Below are 26,777 nucleotides of genomic sequence, written 5' to 3'. Positions count from 1 at the left end.
GCTCATTCAGTCTCATCCCCCTAAAGAAACCATTGTTAATGTTTTGATACATAGTTCCAGCTGTCAATCTGTATATTTATTTATCTGTTAATATACATATATCTGTAATTTTAACAATGATTTGAACCTTTTAATTAGTTTAAATAATTTTAATTTGTCTATTTCTTTGTATGAAAAGGTATTGTTCCAGAATTTCTGGACTTTTTAAAACCTTATTCAGGAGAGATAAACTAACCTAATTAAACAAAAAGAATTGTAGATAAACTGAAGTACTGTCAGTATTCAATCTTAATAGATAAAAGTATGCATGCCTTTTTTATTGTTCTTATCTATACATGTTGATCTTTATAGCCACACATTGGCTGTCAGACATATAGTTTTGTGCTAATACAGTACCTCTGAGTCACATGTAACTTAAGCACTTGAAGGTGTGACTAGTCCAAATTGAGGTGTGCTATAAGAGTAAAAATACATACTGGATTTCAAAGACTTTGTATGAAAGAAAGAATGTAAACTATCTCATTTATAAATTTTACATTATTACATGTTAAAATGACAAATTTGGATGTATTGAACTTAAAAATACTATGGCATTTGATTTCACCCATTTTTTTTTTCTTTGTGACTACAGAAAATTTAAAATTACATATGAAGCTTGCGTTTGTTACCCTCATTGTTTTTCAGTTGGACAGTACTGGTCTAGATCACGTACATGTCTATATATTTATCTTTTTGTAACAGCTTAATCTTCTGAAACAGAAAACTCTATTGAATAACTTTCAACCATAACCTCTAAATTTATTTTCTTACATTTCAAATGCTGTTTTTCAACATCATCTTATAATTTTTTTTTTCTTTCCAATATGGTAGTACTTTTAAACTGCCCCTCAGACAAGTCTCATAGGAATTTAAATAGGCCTCAGTAAAAGCTATACTTGAGTCTCATTCATATGTTCAAGTTAGATCATTATTTCTAATAATGGCTTTAAGTGCTTAGATAGATCAGCACTCGGTGTCTCAAATTACTTGTCATTTCTTTATGAAGACGTTTCAAGAAATTGCTCCATGAGATCCCTTCTTTATTGTGTTCTAGCAAAAAGTAACATAATCCTTTATTAGGTTGTTGGAAGTAGGAGAAGAAAAGCCATTTATATTAGCAAGAATAAAATGTATTTCCAGATACTGAGAATAGAGCACAATTAGTCATGAGTGAGTGCTTGTCCTGCAAAAGTTAACTTTTTAAAGAAATCATGAATGGACTGGCAGTCTGACAATGGCTTTAACCTCTATTGTATTTTCCCATTATAATTGGTTCCAGGTTGTCATCAGCTACCACAGGAAACCTATGTAATTCCTAGAGAGGGAAAAGTCACTTAAGACTTAATAGTATGGTAGTCATGGAAGCATAAGTTATCTTCATCAAGGCAATTCAGATTTGATTATCGTAGAACGGTGTTGAATACCAAACCAGTGGAGTAGTAGCTGGAGCTAAATCAAGGGATTGTCATTTTTGTTAGATGATTAGGGCTGGCTTGGAAGAGATATGAAAAGGTTGAGCTGTGTAAATACTCTCTTTTCAGAAAGCAGAAAAAGAAAAGGTCCATCATGGACTTTAAGATGCAGCTTGTTAGCTTGATGAATTTCAAACTAGCTAACCTTAGCAATTATGTACCCCTGCCTGCATACAAATATTTCATTGCCTTGGGATTACATCTCCAAGGATTGATCTCAAAACATTTGGTAATTTTGCTTTAAAATAAGACGCAGCAGTCTTTCTGCATCTGTCTAGATTGACATCTCAGAGGACATGACATGCTCTGGTTGATAATCCTAATTATTGACTTGATTTATATGTCCCAATAAACAATGGAAGATGTTTATTTATAAGTTTTTTCATTTAATTTTTAATGGAAAATACATGTAATTTAATATTTTAGAAATGATAGTATTAACTGAAGTTATGCTATTAACACGTTATTATAAACTAGGAGCATATTTGCTTAATTTTTATTTGACTCTGAGGGGCTCAATATATTTAAATAATAGAATGCATGTATTTCAATATGCATACCCCACCTAATAAATCAAGGGCATTTCTGCAATATTTATAAATAATATTAAGTGCCAGAAAGGGCAGGATCTTTACTGCTTTTATGAAAATGTACACTGGTCAATTTGCTTGTATGTTGTGATGTTTGGCCTTCAAATATTTTCAGTATTTGGCATATTTTGGGCACCTCTTAAACTCATAAATAAGAATGCATGGCATAGAAAGTGCTAACTTCAAAAGAATTGCTGAATTTTAAAATCATATTAAGAGAAGAAAGGCTTGGTGTGCCATCTAGTGGAAGTGGACATATTTAGCATTCTGGTCACCAAAAACTAAGTCATTTTTACTCTTCCAAAATGCAGCTTCCCTAACACCTTGTGTCTCTCAACCCTCTGGTATAGATTGTGCTTGAGTTGCATTTCATATAATTTTTCAGTTTTGTGTTCAGTAATTTTATCTGATTATATATTTGAAAGTCATATTTGACAGTGATCAAAGTCATCAAAAATAAATCTGATGCTGTGAACTATGAAGGAGGAAAAAATAAAATATATTAAAATAATTTCAACTTTTAATGAGGTCTAAGATCATCAGTTAAGGCAAAACCTGAACAATAAAAGCAAAACCCCAAGCACACTATTAAATTTCATTAGTATACATATTTTTTGAAGGAATCCATAAACAATCATCTCTGGTCTCTTTTATGCTAATATATAATTTAATCAATTTTATATATTTTAATTTATTGTTTCTTTTTTTCTTAAGAGAAATCCAAGACCAGTGACTTATCAATTCCATCAAAATTTAGATTATTACAAAGCTCGGGGAGCAGACCTCATGAATAAAAGCCGGTAAGTCCTCTTTCTCTGATAACAATTATAAATCATATATTCTCAGAAGTCATCAGGAAATTTTACTCATTTGCTAAAAATAATTTTCCATATTTTAGTAAATTGATGGCTAATGCAAATAATGAATCTTTGTTAAATAAATTATCTGAGTTATTTTTAAAACCCAAGAAAATGGTATACATTCACGTCAGTGGTAAACTGAAAATTAAATAAATATGGGTACTTTTTACAATTTGAAGTTAGACAGCTTCATTTTTTTTAACACTAATAAACCTGAATAAATTGTGCCTGCTTGTATAATCTCTTTCTAGATCCTTGCTATTGATTGAAAAGAGGCAGTTCCATAATATATTTTTAAATTATTTTGGTTCAAAATTAAATTTGGGTTTCCCAACTGTCTTTAGAATTACACAATAAGCTTATAAATGCATCTTGTGTGTGCATTTGTGATTATACACGTAGAAATTTTAAGGGTCACTATAGGAATAAAAAAGCATTGGAATCCTACTTTTTAAAGAAATTAACATTGGCATAAAGGGTTGATGAACAGTTGTGTTATTTCATAATACTGTACACAGATGTCTCAAGAGTTAACTTGTCAAACCAGAACCATCTCAAATTAGAATGTAATTTCAAAGTTTACTCTGAAAAACTAAAATGTTAGTGATGATAAATGCTGCCAAGTTGTCCGAGTTTTCTTCCTTAATCATTTTGCTTATATGCTAGTTTTTCTACAGTAAAAATCCAACAGTCGAAATACACATTTATGGAGCACCTACACTCGGTGTGCTCTGTTCTTACTGGAGAATTAAAAACAAGACATAGTTCCTGCCACATAAGAACTCATAGTCTAAGGGATGGGAAGACATTTACAAGAAAGTGGCTAAATTTGAACTTGAATTTTGAACACTCTTTTAGTATAATGTTGTATTAAAATTACCCATCCTTGATTGAAATCTGTTTGTCCCATATTTTGATGTACTGGGTAATTATTAACCTAGTTCCATCACCCATGAGACTTCTCTGAAGCTCTTTTCTTTGTTCATTTTACCTAACCCTTGTTTCACAAAAGTTTATTGAGTGCATTATTCTAGGCACCCAGTGAACAAACCATCAGGAGTCTTACAGACTAGTCATTTGTATTTTCTCCTCATTGGACCAAGTTTATTTTGTTTTGATATCTTAAAAAGAACAGAGTATTTTAGGTTCTTTCTTTATATAAGCCCCTCTAGCTGGATTCCTTTCTTCTCTCCCCTCCTCCCCCTACCACCAGATTATTTTTCTCACAAACACCAGAGAGGTCTCAATTTCCAACAGATATCACAGTTCTGCTTAAAGTTTCCTATTACAATTGGTAATCCAGTCTTCTAACTGTGGCCCTTCCTTGTCTTTTTTACTTTATCGTCTTCCACCCTCCACTTTTCTCTACTTCCATGCTGCAGCCACCCCTGCTCTCTCTATTTCTTGATCTTGCTTGGGGCCTCTGCACTTAACTCTTCCCTTCTCCTGGAGCACTCCTCTCACCGCCATCTTCCCCTGCCTTTTCTTTATTTAGGACTCAGCTTAAATGTCATCTCAGACAGCCCACTCTTAACCTCCCTGCCTGTCTTCTCCCCTAGTTGCTCTCTATCCCATTACCCAATCATATTTTCTTCATAGCATTCATCTCTAACTGAAGTTATGAATTCACTTATGTATTTATCATCTGTTTCCTCCACTTCCTGACTAAAATATAAGCCCCGCAAGGCAAGGGCAGGCTTTTTGTCTTATTCACAATTTCACCACTTGCTCATCTAAGTGATCTGGCCAGGCCTACATCTAGGACAATGCCTCACATAGGGAAGTCACTGAATATTTATTATATGAATACATGTATTATCTGTCTACATTTTTTCAGCATCTAGTTTTTGTTTGTTTTTTGAGGCATAGGTGACTACTTTTTTTTTTTTTCTTTAAAGAAAATTGACTATATCCTTTTCTTTCTCCCCTTCATTTTTTTAATATTCTATTTGGGTTTCTCTCCCTGCATTTTCCTTCTGCAAAATGTTGATTCTGTTATACATGTTCCCTTGTAAGCATATTGAGATTCTTGTACAAAGTATCATTTTGATGATTGGTAGGGAAGTTTTTTCATCATCTCTATTACAATGTCAAAGCTTAAAATTGAAATGAAACTTAGTGCATGATGGAGATGGCATCATAGACCAGTGAAGACAGGGAGAGTTAATAAATAGTATTGGGAAAACTGGCAAATCATATGAAAAAGTATCAATTTATAGCCTTACCACACACCAAAAAAAATTCCAAGTGAATCAACAAGCATTCAAACCAACCAACTTAGATACAATATACAAGTGCTTATCTGATCTCTAATTACTTTTTAACCTTTAAAGTAATGGAGGAAATCACAAAGGAGAAGTCTGGTGGATATTAGTACACAACAAATACTTTTAACTAACTATACCAAAAACAACATAAACTGAATCAGAAAGCAAAAAAAATTGGCATAATATTTGCAGTAAATGTGAGTGACAAAATGTAATTTCATTAATGTGGAAAGAACCTAGCAACTCAATAAGAAACACAGGATCCTGTTTCAGTGGCCATTCCATCGCATGCCTTGCTCCTGTTGGATCCTCTTTTTCTGCCTCTAAATATTGGAGTATGTGCCGGTTTGAATGTATTGTGTCCCCCAAATGCCATTATCTTTGTGGTCTTGTGTGGGGCAGACGTTTTGGTGATGGTTGGATTTGGTTGGAGTGTGCCCCACCCAGCTGTCGGTGATGATTTCAATGAGATGTTCCCATGGAGGCGTGGCCCCGCCCATTCGGGGTGGGCCTTGATCAGTGGAGCTATATAAATGAGCTGACTCAAAGAGAGGGAACTGAGGGAGTGCAGCTGGGAGTGATGTTTTGAAGAGGAGCAAGCTTGCTAGAGAGGAACGTCCTGGGAGAAAGCCGTTTTGAGGCCGGAGCTTTGGAGCAGACGCCGGCTGCCTTCCTAGCTAACAGAGGTTTTCCGGATGCCATTGGCCATCCTCTGGTGAAGGTACCCGATTGCTGATGTGTTGCCTTGGACACTTTGTGGCCTTAAGACTGTAACTGTGTAGTGAAATAAACCCCCCGTTTTATAAAAGCCAATCCATCGCTGGTGTTTTGCATTCTGCAGCATTAGCAAACTAGGACAGAGCATCTTCCAGACTTCTTTTCTTCCCTGTCTATATTCATTCCCTAAAGTATCTCATCCCAGACTCATAACTTTTTTTTTTTAAAGCAAACATGAAATTTTATTTCTATCATAAATTTCTGGGAGGTAGGGACTATTTTAATCTCCGTTTTTATAGATAAGAAAATTGAGGCAGAACGTGGTTAAAAACTTGCCAGAGATCACAAGGAAATGACGGAGCCGGGACTCAAACCCAGGTAATCAGGTCCAACCTATGACCCACAGTGCATCACCTGCTGGGAGCTCATTAAAAATTCAGAACCCCAGGCCCTTCCAGAGATCTCCTGCAGACTCATGACTTTTAAGTACCATCTATAGCCAAAAGGAGATAAATTTATATCTCCACTTTGACCTTTTCCCTTGAATTCCTGAGTCACACATCCTACTTCTTGCTCAATATATCCATTCTCAAATTTAATATTTCCCAAACTGAACTCTTGATTCTTCTGCCACATCCACAAACCTGTTATTTCCCCTAGCATTCCTCTAATACAGTAAGTAGCACTACCCAGCTTATCATGTCTAAAGCCTGGAATTCTCCTTGACTTTTTCTCTCACATCACACATAAGTCCATCAATAAACCTTCAGAATATAGCCTGAGACAAATCCCTTTTTTCTTTCTGTACTGCTAATACCAAGCCAATGTCATTGCTCATCTCAACTATAGTAGTCTTAACTAGTTTCCCTGCTTTGTCTCCTCACCCTTATAGGCCCTTTTCCACATAGCAGCCAGATTAATTCTTGAGCATAAGTCACTGCTCATATCCTCCAATGACTTCCCAAAATGATTAATATAAAATCCAGAGCCTTTTCAGTGATCTGCAAGGCAGGTGCTATGGGATCCAGCTTCCCAGTATTTCTCAGACCTCATTTGCTACCTCCACTCTCTCAGTTGTTCCCTGGGCTCCAGCCACACATCTGCTTTCTATTCCTCAAGCTCACAAATGTGTTCCCACTTCAGGAGCTTTGCCCTTGCTTTTCCCTCTGCCTGAAACATTCTTCCCTCAGAATACACATAGCACATTCTGTTCAAATGTCATCTCCTCAAAGGTCTCTTTGATCACAATGAATCTCTTAGTCTCTGTCCCTTGTATTTTTATCTTTTTTTAATTTATTATTTTGGTTGTTTGTTTCTTCCACTAAAATGTAAACTCCATGTTTGACTTGTTAACTCTTACATCCCCACACCTAGAATAGGGCCTAGAGTGTAGTAGGCGCTCAATGAAAGACGAATTTCACAAGAAAATTAACATTTAAAAGGCTATTCAAACTGAATTATGAGTCAAAGAAATGGAAATTAAAACAATAATAAAGTATCATTTTGTCTTTCAGATTAGCAAATTAAAAACTAATGAGAACAGCTATCACTAGTGAAGGTATATGTGTACCCTTAGTTACCAATTGAGAGATTATAAATAGAGACAAACTTAATAATCTCTAACGAGTTCTTCTAATACGATATTCAGCCCTTATAACCACCATGTTATTCCCTGGACATTTGCCTCTTCTGCCACTACTTTATCTGTGATCAAAAACCATTGCAGCTGTGAAACAATTGGTAATGTCCCTGTTTAGCTATATAAGGCCTAAAAAGCCTTTACCAGTCTGGGCTCCTCAGCCATTAAGTAGTTTGACTGCAACTTTCTTAGTAGTTAAGAGGCTATTAAAGAGTTGGTGCATTGGGGCTGTCACTGGGTAGCAGGAAGGATGGGGGAGTTATCCAGAGGGGATATATAACTCATGTAGGACCCCCAGAAGTGATCAGAAAGTAGAAAGTAGAGATGTTAAACAAGAGACAGGGAGATACCTGGGCGACAGGGGGCTAATACCTGCTACATCAATGGCAATGGATTTCTGTTTGTGTTGCTTATCCAAATAAGGGATGAGGATGCAAAGATAGAATGTGATTTCATGGATAAGAATATCACTAGAAATCAAGAAGCCTGATTTCTCTTCTCTGCTTTACCATGGATGGCTGTAATTAAGTCTTTAAAAGTAAGTGCCTAGGTATTTTAGTGATAGATTTTCCATTACATGCATGGATAATATTCACTGTTCTGATTTCAATTGCTTGCAAATTTCTTTTTAAAAACAGGGATGACATTTTCTTATTCATTCAACTTTTGAGCTCAGAATGACAATCTAAAACTCAAATATTGTCCCAATTTTGTCCTTAAATTGCCAGAAATTGTTGCTATAAAAAATAAGCACATCTAAATTGTGACCAGTCTTCTGAAAGACCCATCGAATTTATTTAAAAACCTGTGACTACTAAAATGCCTGACTGAGTAGTCACAGAATTCCACATATGAAGCTTGCAATGTCTTTACATTAAGAACAGAATCACATACCTCCTTTATTCCAGAGCATTTCATGGATTTTCTGGAATTGTGCGATTAATTCCCCCCATCTAGAAACGATGAAATAAATGGTACCTGTGCTGTCAGTAGTGTCTCAAAAGCATGTGCCACTTTATATAGTGGTAACTTTTTACAAGCTCCTCAACTATAGGTCTTTTAACTTGCTTAAATAATTTCCTATCACCAAAATTAGGTATCTCATTTGATTAAATTACGCCATGATAGAAATGGGAGAAATTAAGCTTAGTTTCCTGATCTTGCCACTCAGCAGATTAACAATAACATTATCTGTGCACTTCCCTCTGCCCCATGTCAAAGCTTTTTTAAAATAAATAAATTGCTATCAATGATGAAAGACTTAAGAACTATAATTCTGCCAGGTAGGCCCTCTGCAGAAGGCCCCCTTGTCAGGATCCCAACCTGGGATCTAAAAGGAGGCCAGCCTCCAGGGAAAGAAGATTCTAAAAAAAGAGGGGCCCCCGGGCTCTGAAGATATATCCTGCCCTCCTTAGCTGCCCTCTGTGTGGCTGTGGAGTGATGGGGCTCACTCTGATCCCAAGAATGCCTAGAGGCTGCTAATTCCCCATATTTCCTGAGGATCTGGATTTGCCTCAGTTTAGAAGGGCTTCTCTCAAGACTGGGCCTAACCAGACTAACCTGAAAAAAAGTGCAGGTTCCCAGGAAGCACAAGGATCCTTGCAAAACCTGTAAACTTAAAACAGAATGTGAGCTTTGTGAGAGCAGCGACCACATGTATCTATTTCATTGCTGTTTCCTCACTACCTGGCACAGAGAAAAACTTCAAATATTTGTGAAATGAATGAATACTTCTTAGCTTCAGTTGAAGAATAACTTCTTTGCCTAAAGTGATATCTTTTTTTTAAATCTTTCTCCTTTATTGGAGTTTCAGTATTTATTTATTCTGCTTGTCATTCTAGTAACATATATGCAACCTAAAATTTCCCCTTTTATTTACATTCAAATATAAAATTCAGTGCAGTTAATTACATTCACAATGCTATGCTACCATCCCCACCATCTGTTACCAAAACTTTTCCATCATCCCAAATAGAAACCCTGTACATTTTAGGCTTTAACTCCCTAATCCCTACTCCACCCCAGCACCTAATAACCTATGTTCTACACTCTCACTCTATGAGTTTGTTTATTCTAATTATTTCATATCAGTGCAATCATACAGTAGTTGTCCTTTTGTGTCTGGCTTACTTCACTCTACATGGTATCTTCAGGGTTCATTCATTTTGTCACATTTATCAGAACTTCGTTCCTTTTTATGGCTGAATAATATTCCATTGTGTGTATATACCACATTTTTTTTAATCCATTCATTGGTTGATGGACACTTAGGTTGCTTGCATCTTTTGGTAATTGTGAATAATGCCGCTATGAACATCAGTTTGCAAGTATTTGTTCGAGTCCCGGCTTTCAATTATTTTGGGTATATAACCTAGAAATGGGATTGCCAGGTCTTAGGGTAATTCTATACTTCACCTTCTGAGGAGCTGGCAAACTTTCTTCCATAGCAGCTGCACCATTTTACATTCCCACCAGTAGTGAGTGTTCTTATTTCTCAACATCATCTCCAACAATTGTAATTTTCCATTTTTTTAAATAATAGCCATGCTAGTAGGTTTGAATTGATATTTTATTGTGAGTTCATTTCCATCTCCCTAATGGCTAATGATGTTGAGCACCTTTTTATATGCATTTTGGCCATTTGTGTATCTCCTTTGGAGAAGTAGCTATTCAAGTCTTTTACCCATTTTTTAAAATAGGGTTGTTTGTCTTGTTGTTGAACTGAATAATTTCTTTACATACTCTGGATATTAAAGCCTCATCAGATATGTGGTTTCCAAATATTTTCTTCTATCCTGTAGGTTGTCATTTTACTTTCAAGTCCTTTGAGGCACAAAAGTTTTTAATTTTTATGAACTCCTGTTTATCTAGTTTTTCTTTTGTTGCTTGTACTTTGGGTGTAAAGTCTAAAAAACCATTGCCTAACACAAGGTCCTGAAGATGCTTCCTTATGCTTTCTTCTAGGAGTTTGATATTTCTGGCTCTTATATTTAGGTCTTTGATCCATTTTGAGTTGATTTTTGTATATTGTGTGAGGGTAGGGGCTGCCTTCGTATTTTGGCAGATGGAGAGCTAGTTTTTCCAGCACCTTTTGTTGAAGAGACTGTTGTTTACCAACTGAGTGTTCTTGGCCCCTTGTCAAAAATCAGATGGCCATAAATGTGAGGATTGATTTCCAAACTCTCAGTTCAATTCCATTGGTCTGTATGTCTGTCCTTATGCCAGTCCCATGCTGTTTTGATTACTGTGCCTTTTTAGTAAGTTTTAAGATTGGGAAATACGATTCCTTCAACTTTGTTCTTCATTTTCAAGGTGGCTTTGGCGATTCGTGGACCCTTACACTTCCATATAAATTTGATGATTGTCTTTTTCATTCTGCAGTAAGGTTGTTGGAATATTGATTGGGATTACGTTGAATCTGTAAATTGCTTTGGGTAGAATTGACATTTTAACAGTAGGTAGTCTTCCAATCCATGAACATGGATGTCCTTCCATTTATTTAGGTCTTCTTTTATTTCTTTTAGCAATGTTTTCTAGTTTTCGTTATACAAGTCCTCTATATCCTTGCTTAATTTATTCTAGATATTTGATTCTCTTAGTTGCTTTTATAAACGAATTTTTTTTATCAATTTCATCCTCCAATTTTTCTTGCTAGTGTGTAGAAACACACTTCATTTGAGGGTGTTGATCTTGTACCCTACTACTTTGCTAAATTTATTTATTAGCTCTGGGAGCTTCGTTGTGGGTTTTTCAGGATTTTCTATATATAATAGGATCATGTCATCTGCAAATTGGAAAAGTTTCACTTCTTCCCTTTCAATTCGGATTCCTTTTATTTCTTTTACTTATCTAACTACTCTGGCTAGAACTTCCAGTAGAATGTTGAATCACAGTGGTAACAGTGGGCATCCTTGTCTTGTTCCTGATCTTAGAGGGAAAGCTTTCAGTCTTTCACCATTAGGTATGATGTTAGTTGTAGGTTTTTTATAGATGCCCTTTATACTGTTTTAAGAAGTTTCCTTCTATTCCTAGTCTTCTAAGTGTTTTTATCAAGAAGCAGTGCTAGATTTTGTCAAATGCCTTTTCTGCATCAATTGAGATGCTGTAGGTTTTTTCCCTCGTTCTGTTAATATTATATAATATGTTGAACCACCCTTGCATACCTGGGATAAATCCCACTTGATCATAGTGTATAATCTGTTTTATATGCTCTTGTATTTGGTTTGCTGACATTTTGTTGAGGATTTTTGCATCTATATTCCTAAGAGATATTGGTCTATAATTTTATTTTTTTGTGCTGTCTTTATCTGGCTTTGGTATGAGGGTGATGTTGGCCTACAGAATGTTAAGGAGGGTTCTTTCCTCTTCAATTTTGGAAGAGTTTGAGCAGGATTGGTGTTAATTCTTCTTGGAATGTTTAGTAATAGTCCCCTGGGAAGCCATCTGGTTCTGAGCTTTCTTTGTTGGAAGGTTTTTTTTTTTGATTATGATCAGTCGTTTTTACTAGTTGTTGGTATATTGAGCTCTTCTCTTCTATCTCATTGAGTAGGTAGTTTGTATGTTTCCAGGAATTTGTCCATTTCATCTAGGTTATCTAATTTGTTGCCTTACAGTTGTTTATGATATCCTTTTATAGTTCTTTTGTCTCAGTGTGGTCTATTGTAATGTCCCCTTTTCATTTCTGATTTTAGTCATGTGTGTCATCTCTTTTTTTGTCAGTCTAGCTAAAGGTTTGTCAATTTTATTAATCTTTACAAAGAACCAACTTTTGGTTTTGTTGATTCTATTTTTTTATTTTCTATCTCATGTATCTCCACTCTAATCTTTATTATTCCTTCCTTTTGCTTGCTTAGGGTTTATTTTGCTCTTATTTTGCTAGTTCTTCTGGTGTTGAGGTTAGGACTCTGATATGAAATAGTTTTTCCTAGATTGATATCTTGTATAAATCTGAGTATCCTCTTATGTTAGAGTATGGGTCTCAGAATCAACATATTTCTAGTGCCTGGCTCAGTACCTGGCACTGTTTATAGTATTCAATAAGTAGTTAATTTAATGACTGAATAAGTAAATACTGTTTTGAATACCTAAAAGGCATAAAATTCTCGTGGACAATTTCTACTTACACAGTTAACAAGATTTTTAATATTTGGCTTTATAATACATCCTTACATAATGAATATTTATTGCTAGATATAGTAAAGAAATAAAGTGCTAATAATGTTCCCCAAGCCATGAAACTACGGAGTCCATGGTTTTCAGTATTAGTACTGAATTAGCTAATTGGAATTTCATAGGACACTGATGGCTGTATGAGTATAATTTTGTGGTATTTTTGTGCTCAAGTAACTAAGAGTTTGTGTTCTAGACACATGAATATCTGAAGTACCATTCTGTTATATGAAGGAGAATTTTTAATTCCTAGCCAATATAGGTAAAATGGCAACATTATCTCCTATCTAGTCTAGAGTAAATGGATCTTTTTCCTTTAAAAAAAAAAAAACAAATTGGGCATAATTAACATGCGGTACATACATATTAGATGTTCAGTTTGGGGAGTTTTTTGACAGTTATATATACTTTCTTTACTCCAGCATTCCTCATGTCCCTTAACAGTCAATTCCAACCCCCTTACCCCAAAGCAATCACTTTATGATTTCTATCACCATGTAAAACTTTGCATGTTCTTAAGCTTCATATAGATGGAACCATATAGGATGAACTCTTTGTGTCTGGCTTTTTTCACTCAGCATTATGTTTTTGAGATTCATCCATGTTGTTATGTTCATTCCTTTATATTGTTGAGTACTGTTGTTTGAATGTACCACAATTTGTTTATCTATTCTCTTGTTGAGGAATATTGATTTATTTCCAGATTTGGAGTGTTGTGAATACGGCTTCTTCAGGTGTTTTATTGTTGCTGTTATTGTTTGTCATTGTTTTTTGTGGATATATATATGTATTTATTTTTCTTGCATAATCATGTAGGAATTGAATTTCTGGATTATAGAATAGAGTATATTTAACATTACAAGAAACTACCAAACTGTTCTCTAAAGTAATTATCCCTTTTCCCCTCCCATCAAAATATATGAGTGTTTCCAGTTGTTCCACATTCTTGCCAGCATTTGCTACTGTCAGTCTTTTTTATTTTATCCGTTCTAGTTAGCATTGTGGTTTAATTTGCATTTTCCTGACTAATGAGATCAAACATCTTTTCATAGCCTGTTGGGGACTTGTGTGACTTCTTTTGTGAAGTATATGTTCAACTATTTTGCCTATTTTTAAATTAAGTTGGCTTTTTATTGCTAATTTGTATGAGTTCTTTACATATTCTGGAAAGGAGCCTTTGTGAGAAATATGTATTGCAAATATTATTCCCCAAGGTATGACTTGCCTACTCATTTTCTTAATAGTGGACAGAAAAATTTTAATTTTGATGTTCATTTTATCAGGTTTTTTTTTTTTTTTTTAATATATCTATGTATCTAGTACTTTTTGTTTCCTGTCTAAGAAGTCTCTGCCTACTCTCAGGTTCAGTGATACACAAGAAGGACTCACTGAATTCAGAAAAGTTGTTATACTCACAGTTGTGTTTGTTATAGCACAAGGATATAGATTAAAATCAGCAGAGGAAAAAGACAAGAAGCCAGGAGAAATCAGGAACAACTTCCAGTTGTCTGCTCTCAGTGGTATCAGATAGCACTTACTTCTCCCAGCAACATGGGCAACATGTGTGAAGTGTTGCCACCAAGGAAGCACACCCAGTCCCTGGTGGTTGGGTATTTATTGAGGGTCAGTCACATAAGCATGGAGCACCTATGTGACTGACCTTAGTTACTTAAGCTCCAGTGCCCCAGAGGTCAAACTGTACCCAGGTAAACAAAAAACAGGCATTCACCATAAATCACCTTGTTAGCATATACTACCTTGCATAACCCCAGGCCCAAGGTATACAGAGACTTATCAGGCAAGATATTCCAAAGGCTTAGAGGTTATCTCCCAGAAACCAATCAAGGGCCAGGCCTGAAGAACCCTGAAATGGGCAGGGTTTGAAGCAGCCCAGACATGAGTTAGCCCTTTACTGTACAGTCTCAAAGATATTCTTCTGTTTTCTTCTAGAAAATTTTATGATTCTAGCATTGTGCTTAAATCTATGATCCATCTCAAATTAATTTTTGTGTATGGGGAGAGGCAAAGGTTGAGGTTCATTTTTGGGAGCCCTATCATCTCAACAGTATAAAGAATGTGAAGTCATTTGACATTGCAGATCATAAGGTCTTAAGAGTGGGAAAGTGGTTTTCATCTAATCCTGCCTCTCACTCATGCAAAGACTAGGAAGCCTGTGTGTCTGAAGATGATTTTCCAGTCTCTACTTGTTTAGTTCCAGGGATGGAGCACTCCCACTCTTTTAAATGGAAAGCCTGTTCCATTGCTAGAAAGGTCTTCCTGTGTTGTGGCTTTGTAACTCCCCTTCTGATAACCCTGAACTCATTTTTTAAAGCTACACAAAAAAGGGCTGCTCTGCCTCTTGAGGGCTTGCCTCCCTAATTCCTTTAGCCATTCCTCTTTCAACATAATTTTCAGATCTCTCCACTGTTTTACTCCTCTGTTTTATAGACACACAATTTAATTCTGCAAGAAATTAATTCATCACCAAAAGTTGACTGCCATAGTTGCATGGTTATGTCCTGCAAGAGGGGCATTTATCTAATATTAATGCAGCCCAAGAATCTTGATTTTCTTCACCAAAATTAATATTTAGGAGTAGGTTTGATTTTTGGTATATGAATTCATGTTAATCCATGTCTGCCTATCCTGTTCTTGCTACCCAATTATAAAAAAATTTTAACCTAAATACATAAGCTTATTTTTATCTTTGTCAAATTTTATCTGCTTAATTCATCTGATATGCTAGCCTGTTGAGTTATTTTAATGTTGATTCTTTTATCTGAAATATTAAGTGACTCTGCAACATTTGGTCTAAAATTAAATATGCACATCTTCTCTTTCTTCAAGTCACAGAATTTTAGAATTTTCTATCTAAAAGGGGCCCAAAATATCATTTAATTCAACATTCTTATTTTAGAAATGAGGAAACTTAGGCCCAGATAGAATAAATAAGTCTCCCAAGTTTACACAGCTCAGTGACGAAGATTATGACCTTAGAAAAGGGATTGATGAACAGTACAGTGAACCAAGATTGAGACATAATTCATTACCAGGAACCCTGGCTAGAACAGTTAAACAGTATACTTTGGGCACAATTATTCAACTATAACCAAAGAAGCCACAATCCTCCATTTTATCTGTAGGTGCTGACATACCTAGGCAAAACCTAACCAACCTTAACACTGTAAGACAGGAAATAAAGTTGCCTTGGAATCACTTGTTTTTATTGAACCATAGTGGCTACTTGTAATAAGCTACATCCGGTTTCTAAGTAATTAGTAAAAATATTTCTATGACCCAGTCTGTAATTTTTTTCAGATTGGATTGTGATTCTAAAATCCTTTTGAAAAGTCAGAACATATCCCCACCTCCATTCTTCTGATATTTCCATTTTTATTCAGTGAAACAAAAGAACCAATATATTTAAACATAAACAAACCCAATCATCTGAAATTTTTAAATGCAGCGAAACAATAGATGAGTCAAAAATAAATAACAAAGAAAAATATAAATTATATATATTTAAATAAATAGTAATTGATAATAAAGTAAAACTGATTCTTTAACAAAAATAAATACAAGTATCTAACAAATTTCTATTTCAAAAGAGTAAAATAAATAAATGTTAGTTACTTAATATCAGACCTAAAATACAGATAGAAAGGAAGCAAACCACAATGGTGTCAAGATTTGGATACCAGGAGAGGAAATGGTGTGGAGAAATTTTAAAGAGGTAATAATGGTTTTAAAGCTTCAGAAAGGTTTCTCAGGTTGAATGATAACAGGTCATGACACAGGCAATTAAGAAAGCATGACACAGGCAATTGAGAAACTCTTTCAGTAGTGTGGGTAAGAAAGCCAGAGGACAAGAGGTAATAAGAGACAGGAAGAGTCAATCCTTTTCAGTTTCAGAAAGTGAGCAAAGGGGGCCTAACAGTGAAGCCAGGTCAGAGTTGTGCAGTGGTACAGGTATTTTGAAGGGATTCTTGGATCCTCAGAAAATGCCCCTGTTCTACTGATTTAACCTGCCAACTGAGGTTGTGCCAAAATCCAGGTCTTGACATGATTTCAGAGCAATCCCTCCTAGATAGTACTACTTTAAATAACAATGTGTAATAGACAGTAGTAATAAAAGACTTTGATTACATAGAGTTTATTTCTGATTATATTTGATATTCAATTTCTTGTTAACTCCAGAGTCCTCCTGCTATTTATTTCAACATTATTTATTTACATATTGTACTCTATCTTTAATCCAATCCAATTTTCTGTGTCCATCAGATATCAGATGACTGTGTTAATTTTCATTAATTTAGCACACATGACTTACTAGTACACATAAATGCTAATATTAACTGTTGCAAATTATTTAGTGTTTCATGTGAAAAATGCTGCTATTCATATTTCAGATCTAAATTAGCTAAGTTTGCTCAGGTCATCGGCACAAAAATTGTTGTGCCTGAAAAACAAACAAACTATGGACAGAATGCTTTCCCTAAAAGCATATGGTTTACAATTGTTATATGCTGAAATAAATGGAGTCACCTTGAACAGTTGTTTTGAGAAGAAAATATTCTTCTGGAAGCTGTTGGTAGTAGATGAGGGGAAAATCATTAAAAAATGAAAATATTCAAAAAAAGGAAAAACCATGCTTATCCCTTTTAAGAGCTATTCAGATTGAAAAATTGCTGAGCATAGGTTTGATCTATCTGTTTCGTGGTTATTAGTAGTAATGAAGATGCATTAACCATTTCTCTTGATAATGCTCTAGCAGTTTCTTAGCACTTTTATCAACATAAAAAATTTTACAGCTAGCAAAATGGGAATTTGACTAGAACATTTTTGTTTATAAAAAAGGGTAGCAACATTATAACTTGTCATATTTGTGAATTATAAATCTTAACTTGAAGACAAACAAAACTAAAATATGAAAGAGCTTCAATATCATGATAGCTCTTCTTTCTGCTAACACTCACAGAAATGGGAATGCATGAAGACTTCAGAGTGGAATACAGTGTCAGAGGTGAATGCCTCCTTAATCCAGAATTTGAGTTATTTTCATTCCATTTATTCTTTTTCTCAATAAACATGTATTGAGTGCTTTCTTTGTAGCTAACCACATAGTGTCTGTATAATAAAAATGCTCTTCTTCATTAGAAAGTAGACGGAAACCAAAACTAAGTACATAATCACTGTATGCCATTATCTCCATTAGGAAACTTTATTTTCAGTAATTTGGGGAAGGATATTAAATGGTTCAATTCTTTAAAGATGAAACTTGATACGAAAGGAGCCATTTGAAAGATGATTTTTTTCCCACATTTCATTGAACTCTAAATTAATAGATCGTTCTTTTAAATAGCTGAATTCTAGGTTTTATACTTCATTTGTCCCAATTCCAAAGCAATGTGAGTCTCCAATACCTTGCCCATAATGCTATCTAGTACCAGTAGAGAAAACTTAACAGAAGGAAGAAGAATAGTCTTCTTTCTTTTTTATTGTAGAACCATGGATCAATCTTGTTTTAGAGCTCTATCTAGTAATGCCAAGGACACAGCTGCCATATATAAAAACTAGGAGAATTACCCATGTAAGTGCTCCTAGGTAGAAGTTGGAGAAGGAAATGATAGTAAAATTTAAGATAACTAAAATCAAAGAGGTGGATCCCTCAAACTTGGTTTCCAGTTTCCCACTTATGAAAAAGAAGCAAAGCTCATTAATAAAGATGCTTATTAAGGAGTTAGGCAATAAAAATACAAACTTTAGTATTGTCTGGAATTGGACTGCCCTCTACAACTACAGTAATTTATAATCATAACTGGGCTTCAAAATAAGAGCCATGAAATACTACAAGATGATGAATCATCTGGAAGGTAATCATTCATTTAACAAAGGTTTACTTGGTGTCCTCTGACACAGTTACAGCACAGGTGCTGGCTAATCATGGAGGCTGAGAGAGGAAGTACATGAGAAAGAGGAGAGTAGTTAAGGGAGTTAATTGCTGCTGAGAAGTAGAGTAAAATAAGAATAGACCTTTGGATCTGCAATGTGGAAGTTATTGGTGACCTCGAGCAATGATTTCAGAGCAATAGCAAGGCCACAACAAGACTTAGGGGGCCTAAGATTGGGGAACCAGAAGTAGCAAGTTAAGAAACCTCCTTCAAAAACTAGGTTGTAAGTAGGGAAAGAAATGGATGGTAACTGGAGAGAAATGAAGGTTCAAGAGAAAAATCAGTTGTTTTATATACATGTATATATACATATGAGTGAACACATCTATATTTAAATATATATATTCTGTGTTTGTATGCTAATGGAAATGATACAGTAGAGAAGGATTAAATAATGATGTAGGAGAGGACTCCAGGCCTAACAGTCTTTAAAGGTCAGAGGAGATGGGGAGATGGGATCCAGAACACAGATGGAGAGGCCGGCCGAGACTGAGAGCAGGGGCTCTTCTTGCACTGTGACAGGTGAAAATATAGACTACGAGTAGTTGCTGTCACCATTTAACAAATATTTATAGAGCATCTACAATGTACTAGGTACTGACAGTATAGCAATTAACAAAATAGACAAAAATCCTTGCCTTCACAAAACTCGTATTCAAATGGGGATTGGAGGAGCTAGACAAATAATAACCAAATAAATAAGTAGAATTTTATAGTCAGATGATGAAAGGAAAGCAGGAAAGTGGGGTGAGGGAAGGAGAGGATACAGAGTGCTGGGGTGGGGGTGAGTGGATTGCAAATGATTGAACTAGGCACTGGGCATAACTCTATGAATTTACTTCATGGTTCTCAGACACATTTGTTATTCAAATTCAGGTTAAATTTAGCCTAGTCTCCACATTCCAGGGCTTGTGAAAAATCTGTTCTCAGCCTTGCTTCACAGGTATTTCATTCTGTGAGTGCTCCAGGGCTTACCCAGCTCTGTACCTCATCACGGTTTTAATTGTACATTTATAAATGTGATTATTTGATTAATATAACTCTCCTCTACTAGCCTAGAAGCTCCATGAGGGGAACTATGTCTTTGTTAGACATTTGTATTTCCAGAACTTACACAGCGTTGACAAAATAATAGGCCCTATTTGTTGGGTAAGTGAATGAGAAGTAATAAGACTTTTCCATAAGCCACTTTTTTAAGAATCTCATTATTTTATTATTCTGTGCTTTTATCATTATCCTTTGTTTTCACTTCTCACTTTGTGTAGCTGACCTAGTAAATGGCCTTTTTCAAAGTTGATAAGCCATGTTTTTATACCAGTGGATCAAGTGAAATAGAATATCCTCTAATTTAAATAATTTCTCTCCATTCAATTTCTGTTTTATTTTACAGGATCAATGCCAAAGGTGCACCCCTGAATATAAATAAGGTCTCTAATAGCCTGATTAATTTTGGAAGAAAGTTGATTTCCCCAGCAGTGGCCCCAGGCAGTACGGGTGGCCCAGTACCAGGTGGGAATAGCAGCAGCTCCTCCCCTGTGATTGCCACCAGGACCTCAGCAGAGGCCCCAAGGCATCATTTACAACAGCAACAGCAGCAGAGGCTGATGAAATCAGAAAGCATGCCAGTGCAATTGAACAAAGGTAAGGAAAAAATTCTAGTAAATCTAAAGAAAACACTAGCACTGTGGCCTGTGATTTCCTCTACCTATGAGGAACCAACCTCCTGGAAATAGAAATTAATGCAAAATTAATAACTAAACTTTGTTATATTCAATCCTTTTTAAGTTAGAATATTAGTTATTTTTCTTAATTAAGAACATTTAACCGGGTAATTTGTTAAGGTATTTTTTTAACTTTTATATCTTAGTATACTTTCGTTTATGGCTTATAGATACTCATATAGTATAATGTCATGGACTTTCAGAACACAGAACTTGAGATCAGTTGACTGTGTTCTCTGCTAACTTTGTACAATAATACTTCTGACAAGAAGAAAATCTGAAATGGGAAGTTCCAATACTATGGGCTTTACTAGTTATAGCATTTGTCAGTGCATTGCAGTCATTGGAGGAAGTGTACCACAAACCTTGCACTCTTATCCAGCTCCTTTACTTCTGAAGAATACAAAAGAGAACCTTAGGGGGAAAAAAAACTAAACAATATCTCGAGCATCCAAAATAAGTGTCCTTGCACTAAGAGTTGGAACCACAGAATATTAGAGCACAGGAAACTTAAGAGATCATCCAGTCCAATCCCTCATTTGATGAGGGAGGGCACTGACCCCAGAGAGCAAGTGATCTGTCCAGGATCACAGTACTTTTTGGTAGCACTCCTGCCACTGGGACTCAGGTAAGCTCCTTGCTAGTTCATGGCTCTTTCCAGTGCTTCATTTCCCTCGCTTTACTCATGAGAACTCCTTTCTGGCTCTTACTCAGAACATTTATACTCATTTCTTCAAAGAGACATGATGTATTAAGTCTGCTTTTTCATAGCAGATTAAAAATAGCTACCTTGAATTTTAGTGGTGGGCTCTTGCTATCTATCTGTACTATAGAAGTAAGAAGTAGTACCACAATGGCAGAAAATCTATACAAAGCAATCCCAAAACCTCACAAAACATGTAATCTGGGGCCATTTAGTGTCACAGCAAACTTCCTGACACTTGCCTCATTCATGTCTTCAAAGGTTTCCTGCGTTATATCAGTGTTCAATAAGTAGTGTTGACAATAATAGTAATAATATTGAATCAGTAAGAAATCCTTAAACTATGTTCCATGTACTCTGTTTAAGAAGCAATTGCATCCAAAATTATTAAAATCTTAAAATATTGGCATTTAAGTTGGTAAACTTAAGTTAATGGACTTTCATTCCCTAATGCTGTAAAATAATGAGTATGTGTCTGTGTGTGTACAACTGTGTGTGTGTGTATGTGCTCCTTTATTGTTACATCACTTTATCTTCTATATTTCTTTGCCTATATGAAATATTAAGCATTATATAATTTAGTATTTAATTTTTTATTAGCACATCCAATTACCTTACATAAGAATATCTCATTTAAAATTAAGTTCTTGTTTTAATGTAGTATTATCACACATGATTTAAAGAAAAAGAGACTTCAAATCATTAACATGTTGTAAATGTTTTTTAATGCCAGGAGACATGCCCACTTCCAGAATGGAAATGAATGTTATTTTATATATTTCTTAATTGTACTGTTTTATTGTTCTAAACAAATATGATTTCGATATTGCTTTGATAACAAGCTGTAGTCAATAGTAATTCTAACTGATGGCAGGCAAATGAGTCAGAGAATCTCTTAATGCTGTAGCTTAAATTTTCTGAGGAACCAAGCCAAATGACTGCAGAAATATAAAGTTGTGTCTCTAAGGAAATGTCAAGTATTAATATCACAGTAAGTGAGAAAGGAAGTGCATGGAGATGGAACAATTGATGAAAACCAAGTCCCCAGTTATAAGGAGACAACAGCACACTTAAGCATAGTATTTGGAACATGAATATCACTAGGGCATTTTGTAACTGATCCCTTTGCTGAAAGAAAGTTGCCTTGTTTGGCAACTCTTCTATTTTATTTCTGGTTCATTCCTCTCATGTCAATCTCTCAGAAAAGCTTTTCTATCTTCATATTCAGAGATGAATATTCCTGCTAATGTCTCTCCCTACTGAAAAGTTTGAGTAAAATAGAGTAAAAGACAAAGAGACCAGTTTATAGAAGTAGAAGCTAGTGTAGCTTGATGTTCTTCCTCCATTCACCCACCATGGGACCCTGAGTATAACCCTGAAGCACTCTGACCCTCTGCTTCCTCACCCAGAGATTTGGACTGATTCCTAGCAAGACTCACAGGTCTAAAAATATATGATACTTTTCATGAAAGATATATTTGTTAACTGTGATGAAAAATAATTCTTGAAAATTGGTTCTTTATTCTGGTCTTTCCCTCAAGTTTCCTGCTCTGCCATTGCACTGACAAATCTGCAAGTATGTCACCTGATTCCAGAGACCAGTGAGTGCAATATTTAGTCTGTCAGGAGGATATGACTTCTAATTATCTCAAAACAGCCGTCTACTTAGTGCCTTTGAGAAAAGATAATGTAATAGCCTTTTTAGGGTAATCTAACTGGAAAATTTGAAAGTTGTTTTGAAAAATGGTTATTTTTGAAGATGAAAACACTTATGATTTTCATAGTTAACTCTCAATTATTTGTACTTATGTTGGGGAAAGTTGTATGGAAAACCCAAAATTCACACATATATTGCTTGAAATGCATTCTGTGGTTTATAGATGTGTTCAGGGTGGGGTAGTGAAGAGAGGAAGAGGCAATACAAATGGTTCCCCATGATTTTCTTGGTGATATTTAATATCAAAATGAGATTTTAGTCTCTAAATACACACTAATAGGCTATCCAGAAGCAGCAGAGAAAAATGGGTGGCAGGCATAGAATTGAAAAATCTCCAGCAAATATACAGAAAGCTCCATTTACCAGTATTATACTATGAAATAATATAAATATTGTATGAAAATTCAGGAACTGATTAGTTCCATTAAAAGCTCTTTGTCCCTTATTTAGTGGTATGTACTGTTTATAGATTTTATTTCAGTTTTAGGAGAATGTAAATGTAGATACCGTTAATTGATGGGGAGGATATAATTACAACCCAACAATTTCCAGATGAGCTGGGCATGCTGTAAACCATAATTGCGGTCAGGGCACCAAGTGTGTGTTACTTAATTAAAAAATTGATTTCTTTACTATTGTATAAAAAACAGAGGGGAAGCAAGCTTATTATACATAGAAAATGTGGTGCCTTTTAAGAAGGCATTTTTTTAGCTTGTTAATTTCTGAGTAGCATAAGCTTTCAGATGGTGATATACCTAGAGATTATTCTACTGACAGTGAGTGTCCTCACATGTTGAACGCTGCCATCCAAGGAAATCAAAGAACCCGAAACTCTTCCTTCTAAATGTTAGTGCCCCCCGAGTTCTTTTCAAAATCTCCTAAGTTCCCTTTGCTTCACTTTCCTAATGCTCTTAAAATGGCCTCTTTTTTTCCAGCTATTTCTTTTGTCTGTGTTTTTAATTGCTTTTGAATTTGAATGTTTCTTTATTTTAAGCATTTACTATAATTCCACTTTGTAAATGATATCTTGCCTGTAATAAGTGTATCAAGTTTAAAGGGTATGCATTTCACAGGTTTATTTTTACACATTGACATTTGTAAGTACATGTGGTAACTTATGAAATCTTTTCATTACTTAATATGAAATTAGAACTTTTCACTTGATATATAGTTTATTTAGATCTTTATCTTATCACTGAAGAAATTGGTTTCAAGTTTAGTTAAAAATAAATTGTCTCATATAGGAGGATATCAACTTCAGAAAAATGCCTATTTTTTTAATAAATGACATTTCCATTTAAAAATATTTTATATTGATTTTTTAAGCTTTTGCCATATTTTCTGTTGTACTTTATTTTTAGTAATTAGGTTGATGAAAATGTTGTGGAATTATGTGTGATAGAAAAGTAATACTGATTATTTCTTTTTTATGAAATCTAATTATTTTTTCTTATGAAATCCAGGCAATGTAGTTACAGGAAGTGATGTTCAGGTTTCTGTTCCTGTCCAGACTCTAACTGACCTCCAAGGTACAGTTACCATGGCCATGTAGTATATCTCTTGGCCTGCAGTATTATTATCATTGCCTTCTCCCAACCCCATTTTTCACTTTGTCCACCTTCCATTCATACTGTGTATCAGTTCACTTACTGTTGTTCAGCCACTAAGTGGCACTGTTGTTTAGAATAAAATTCTCCTCTCATGTCAAAGCTTAGTGATGCTGAATCTGGCTGTGATGTGTGCACCAGCCTCTTTCCTTGCACCCCATATGTTTTTTGGTCATTTTAATACTACACTTTGTGTGGCAGCTCATAATGAGGTGTTCTTTTTGTTGCAGATACTCTGTGACGGTATTTGACAATTTAGTTCTGAGATTAGACATTTGTATGCTGTGATTAGCCAGAGGTACTTATTATATTTTACCTAAAAGAATTACAGCCTGATTTTGAAATGTTTTAAATACAGACTTGGTATTATGAATTATATTAACAGAATTAAAGCACAGTATGACAAATCTCTCTATAGACTAACAATATTTAGAATATGGAGAGAACATTTTAATACCATATCAGTTTGTTCAAAATCTAGAAAAATCATTTATATAAGAAATAGAAAAAATAGTAATCCATTTTTGGCACCTCTTATGGAATTTTAAAACATGTAAATATTTAAAGTTGCCAGTTAGTCTTTTATTATGTAATCTTTTAGATGAAATATGCCCTAGAGAGGATTTCTGAATTAAGTAGAAACCTAGACAAAAATGATCTGTGAAAGTCCCCTGTAACTTTAAGAATCTTCCGTTCTAAGTCAGAATAAAAAAAAGCAGTAATAAATAAAATTCATGTCATGTTTTCCTTAATTTAAAGTATCACATAATATAATCATCCTAGTAAGATTAAAATACTATTCTAATAATGATATGTCTTCATAGAATTCATGGCTTTTTATAAGTTACAGAAAAAATTGTACTGTGATTAGGAGATGATTGATGAATTAACATTAACAAAAAACACGCTGTGGCAATAGAGTGTCATCTTCTCTATATAGTTCTCTTTCACAGGTACAGTTTCTGGCTGTATTCTCATAATTGAATCAGATGACTTTTAAAGGCTTTTCCAGCGTGGGGATTCCATGAAAAGGTGTTCAGTGATCTGTTGTTTACTATATGCTTCCATAATCAAGTACAGTATAGAGTATGAATAATAGAAAAGGGCAGATGATCTCCAAATGATTTCTGTTTAGCTTTGTCAGTTATTGTACTTAAATGAATACCAGTGTGATCATCTGATATGGTGAGAAGTCAGTTGAGTTAAATTTGTTTGCTAAAATTAAAGTATGAGCCCCTCCGCCAATTTTTGCCTAGTGTTTTGTTACCCCGAGGTTAATTGTGGCAGAATGATCCTTGGCTTCTCTGCAAGACATGGGTATGTTGGGTACAGTCTCATCTTCCCTCTGTCTCCCCCAGAACTGACATACCCATGTCTTGCAGAGACAATGGAAACTCATGGTCATATGGAAACTCATGGTCATAAGATGGAAACTCAGCTCATATTTAGAGTACCAGCAACTTTTAGAAACCATTTGATATTTGATATTCCCATCCAAAAAACAAAACATTGAAATAATCCTCAAGTGAAAAAGAAGCACTGTATTAGATTTCCTTAATGTTGTCTACATTTTAATATTGGCACCATTTTTAATTTCATATAGGTGGTAGGGAGTGCCAAAGGTTTTTTTTATTTTTTATTTTTTATTTTTAATTAGAGAAGTTGTGGGTTTACAGGAAAATCATGCATAAAATATAGAATTCCCGGATACCACCCTATTATTAACACCTTGCATTGGTGTGGAACATTTGTTACAATTGATGAAAGCACATTATTATAATTAACTTAGGGTTCACTATTTGTGTTGTGCAGTTATATGGATATTTTTAGTAACATATATACAATGAATGCCCCCTTTACTCAAATTCAAATACATGATTCAATGCTATTAATTACTTTCATAGGGTTGTGCTCCCACCACCACAATCCATTACCAAAACCTTTCACCATCCTAGATAGAATTCTGTACATTTTAAGCCTTAACTCCCTATTCCCTACCTCTACCCCAGACCCCCATCCTCTAGTAAACTTATGTTCTAGATTCTGACTGCATGTGTTTGCTTATTCTAATTATTTCATATCGGTGAGATGATACAATATTTGTCCTTTTCTCTGTCGCTTATTTCACTTAACATGATGTCTTCACAGTTCATTCATGCTGTTACAAGTATCAGAACATTAGTCCTTTTTATAACTGAATAATATTCTGTTGTGTGTTTATACCACATTTTATTTATCCATTCATTGGTTGACAGACACTTGGGTTGCTTATATCTTTTGGCAATTGTGAATAATGCCACTGTGAACATCAATATGTAAATATCT

The 26,777-nt window shown here is 34.8% G+C and overlaps 1 protein-coding gene across 4 annotated transcripts in view; it reads left to right on the top strand.

Moving 5' to 3' along the window:
* The window catches only part of TBC1D5 (TBC1 domain family member 5), a 739,731-nt gene that overhangs the window by 594,300 nt on the left and 118,654 nt on the right, over positions 1-26,777 (top strand). For 3 of the 4 annotated variants that reach the window (XM_037845606.1, XM_037845577.1, XM_037845586.1), the window contains 3 exons: positions 2,816-2,901; positions 20,095-20,345; positions 24,309-24,374. In XM_037845606.1, coding sequence (XP_037701534.1) covers positions 2,816-2,901; positions 20,095-20,345; positions 24,309-24,374 — 403 coding nt within the window. The remainder of the gene's footprint in view (positions 1-2,815; positions 2,902-20,094; positions 20,346-24,308; positions 24,375-26,777) is intronic. The other variant, XM_037845596.1, reaches the window with a different exon arrangement.

Source organism: Choloepus didactylus, chromosome 1 (genome assembly GCF_015220235.1).
Source record: "Choloepus didactylus isolate mChoDid1 chromosome 1, mChoDid1.pri, whole genome shotgun sequence".
NCBI classification, from domain to species: domain Eukaryota; kingdom Metazoa; phylum Chordata; class Mammalia; order Pilosa; family Megalonychidae; genus Choloepus; species Choloepus didactylus.
Note: the sequence above shows the minus strand (reverse complement) of the source record. Positions and strands in the feature narration are given on the sequence as shown.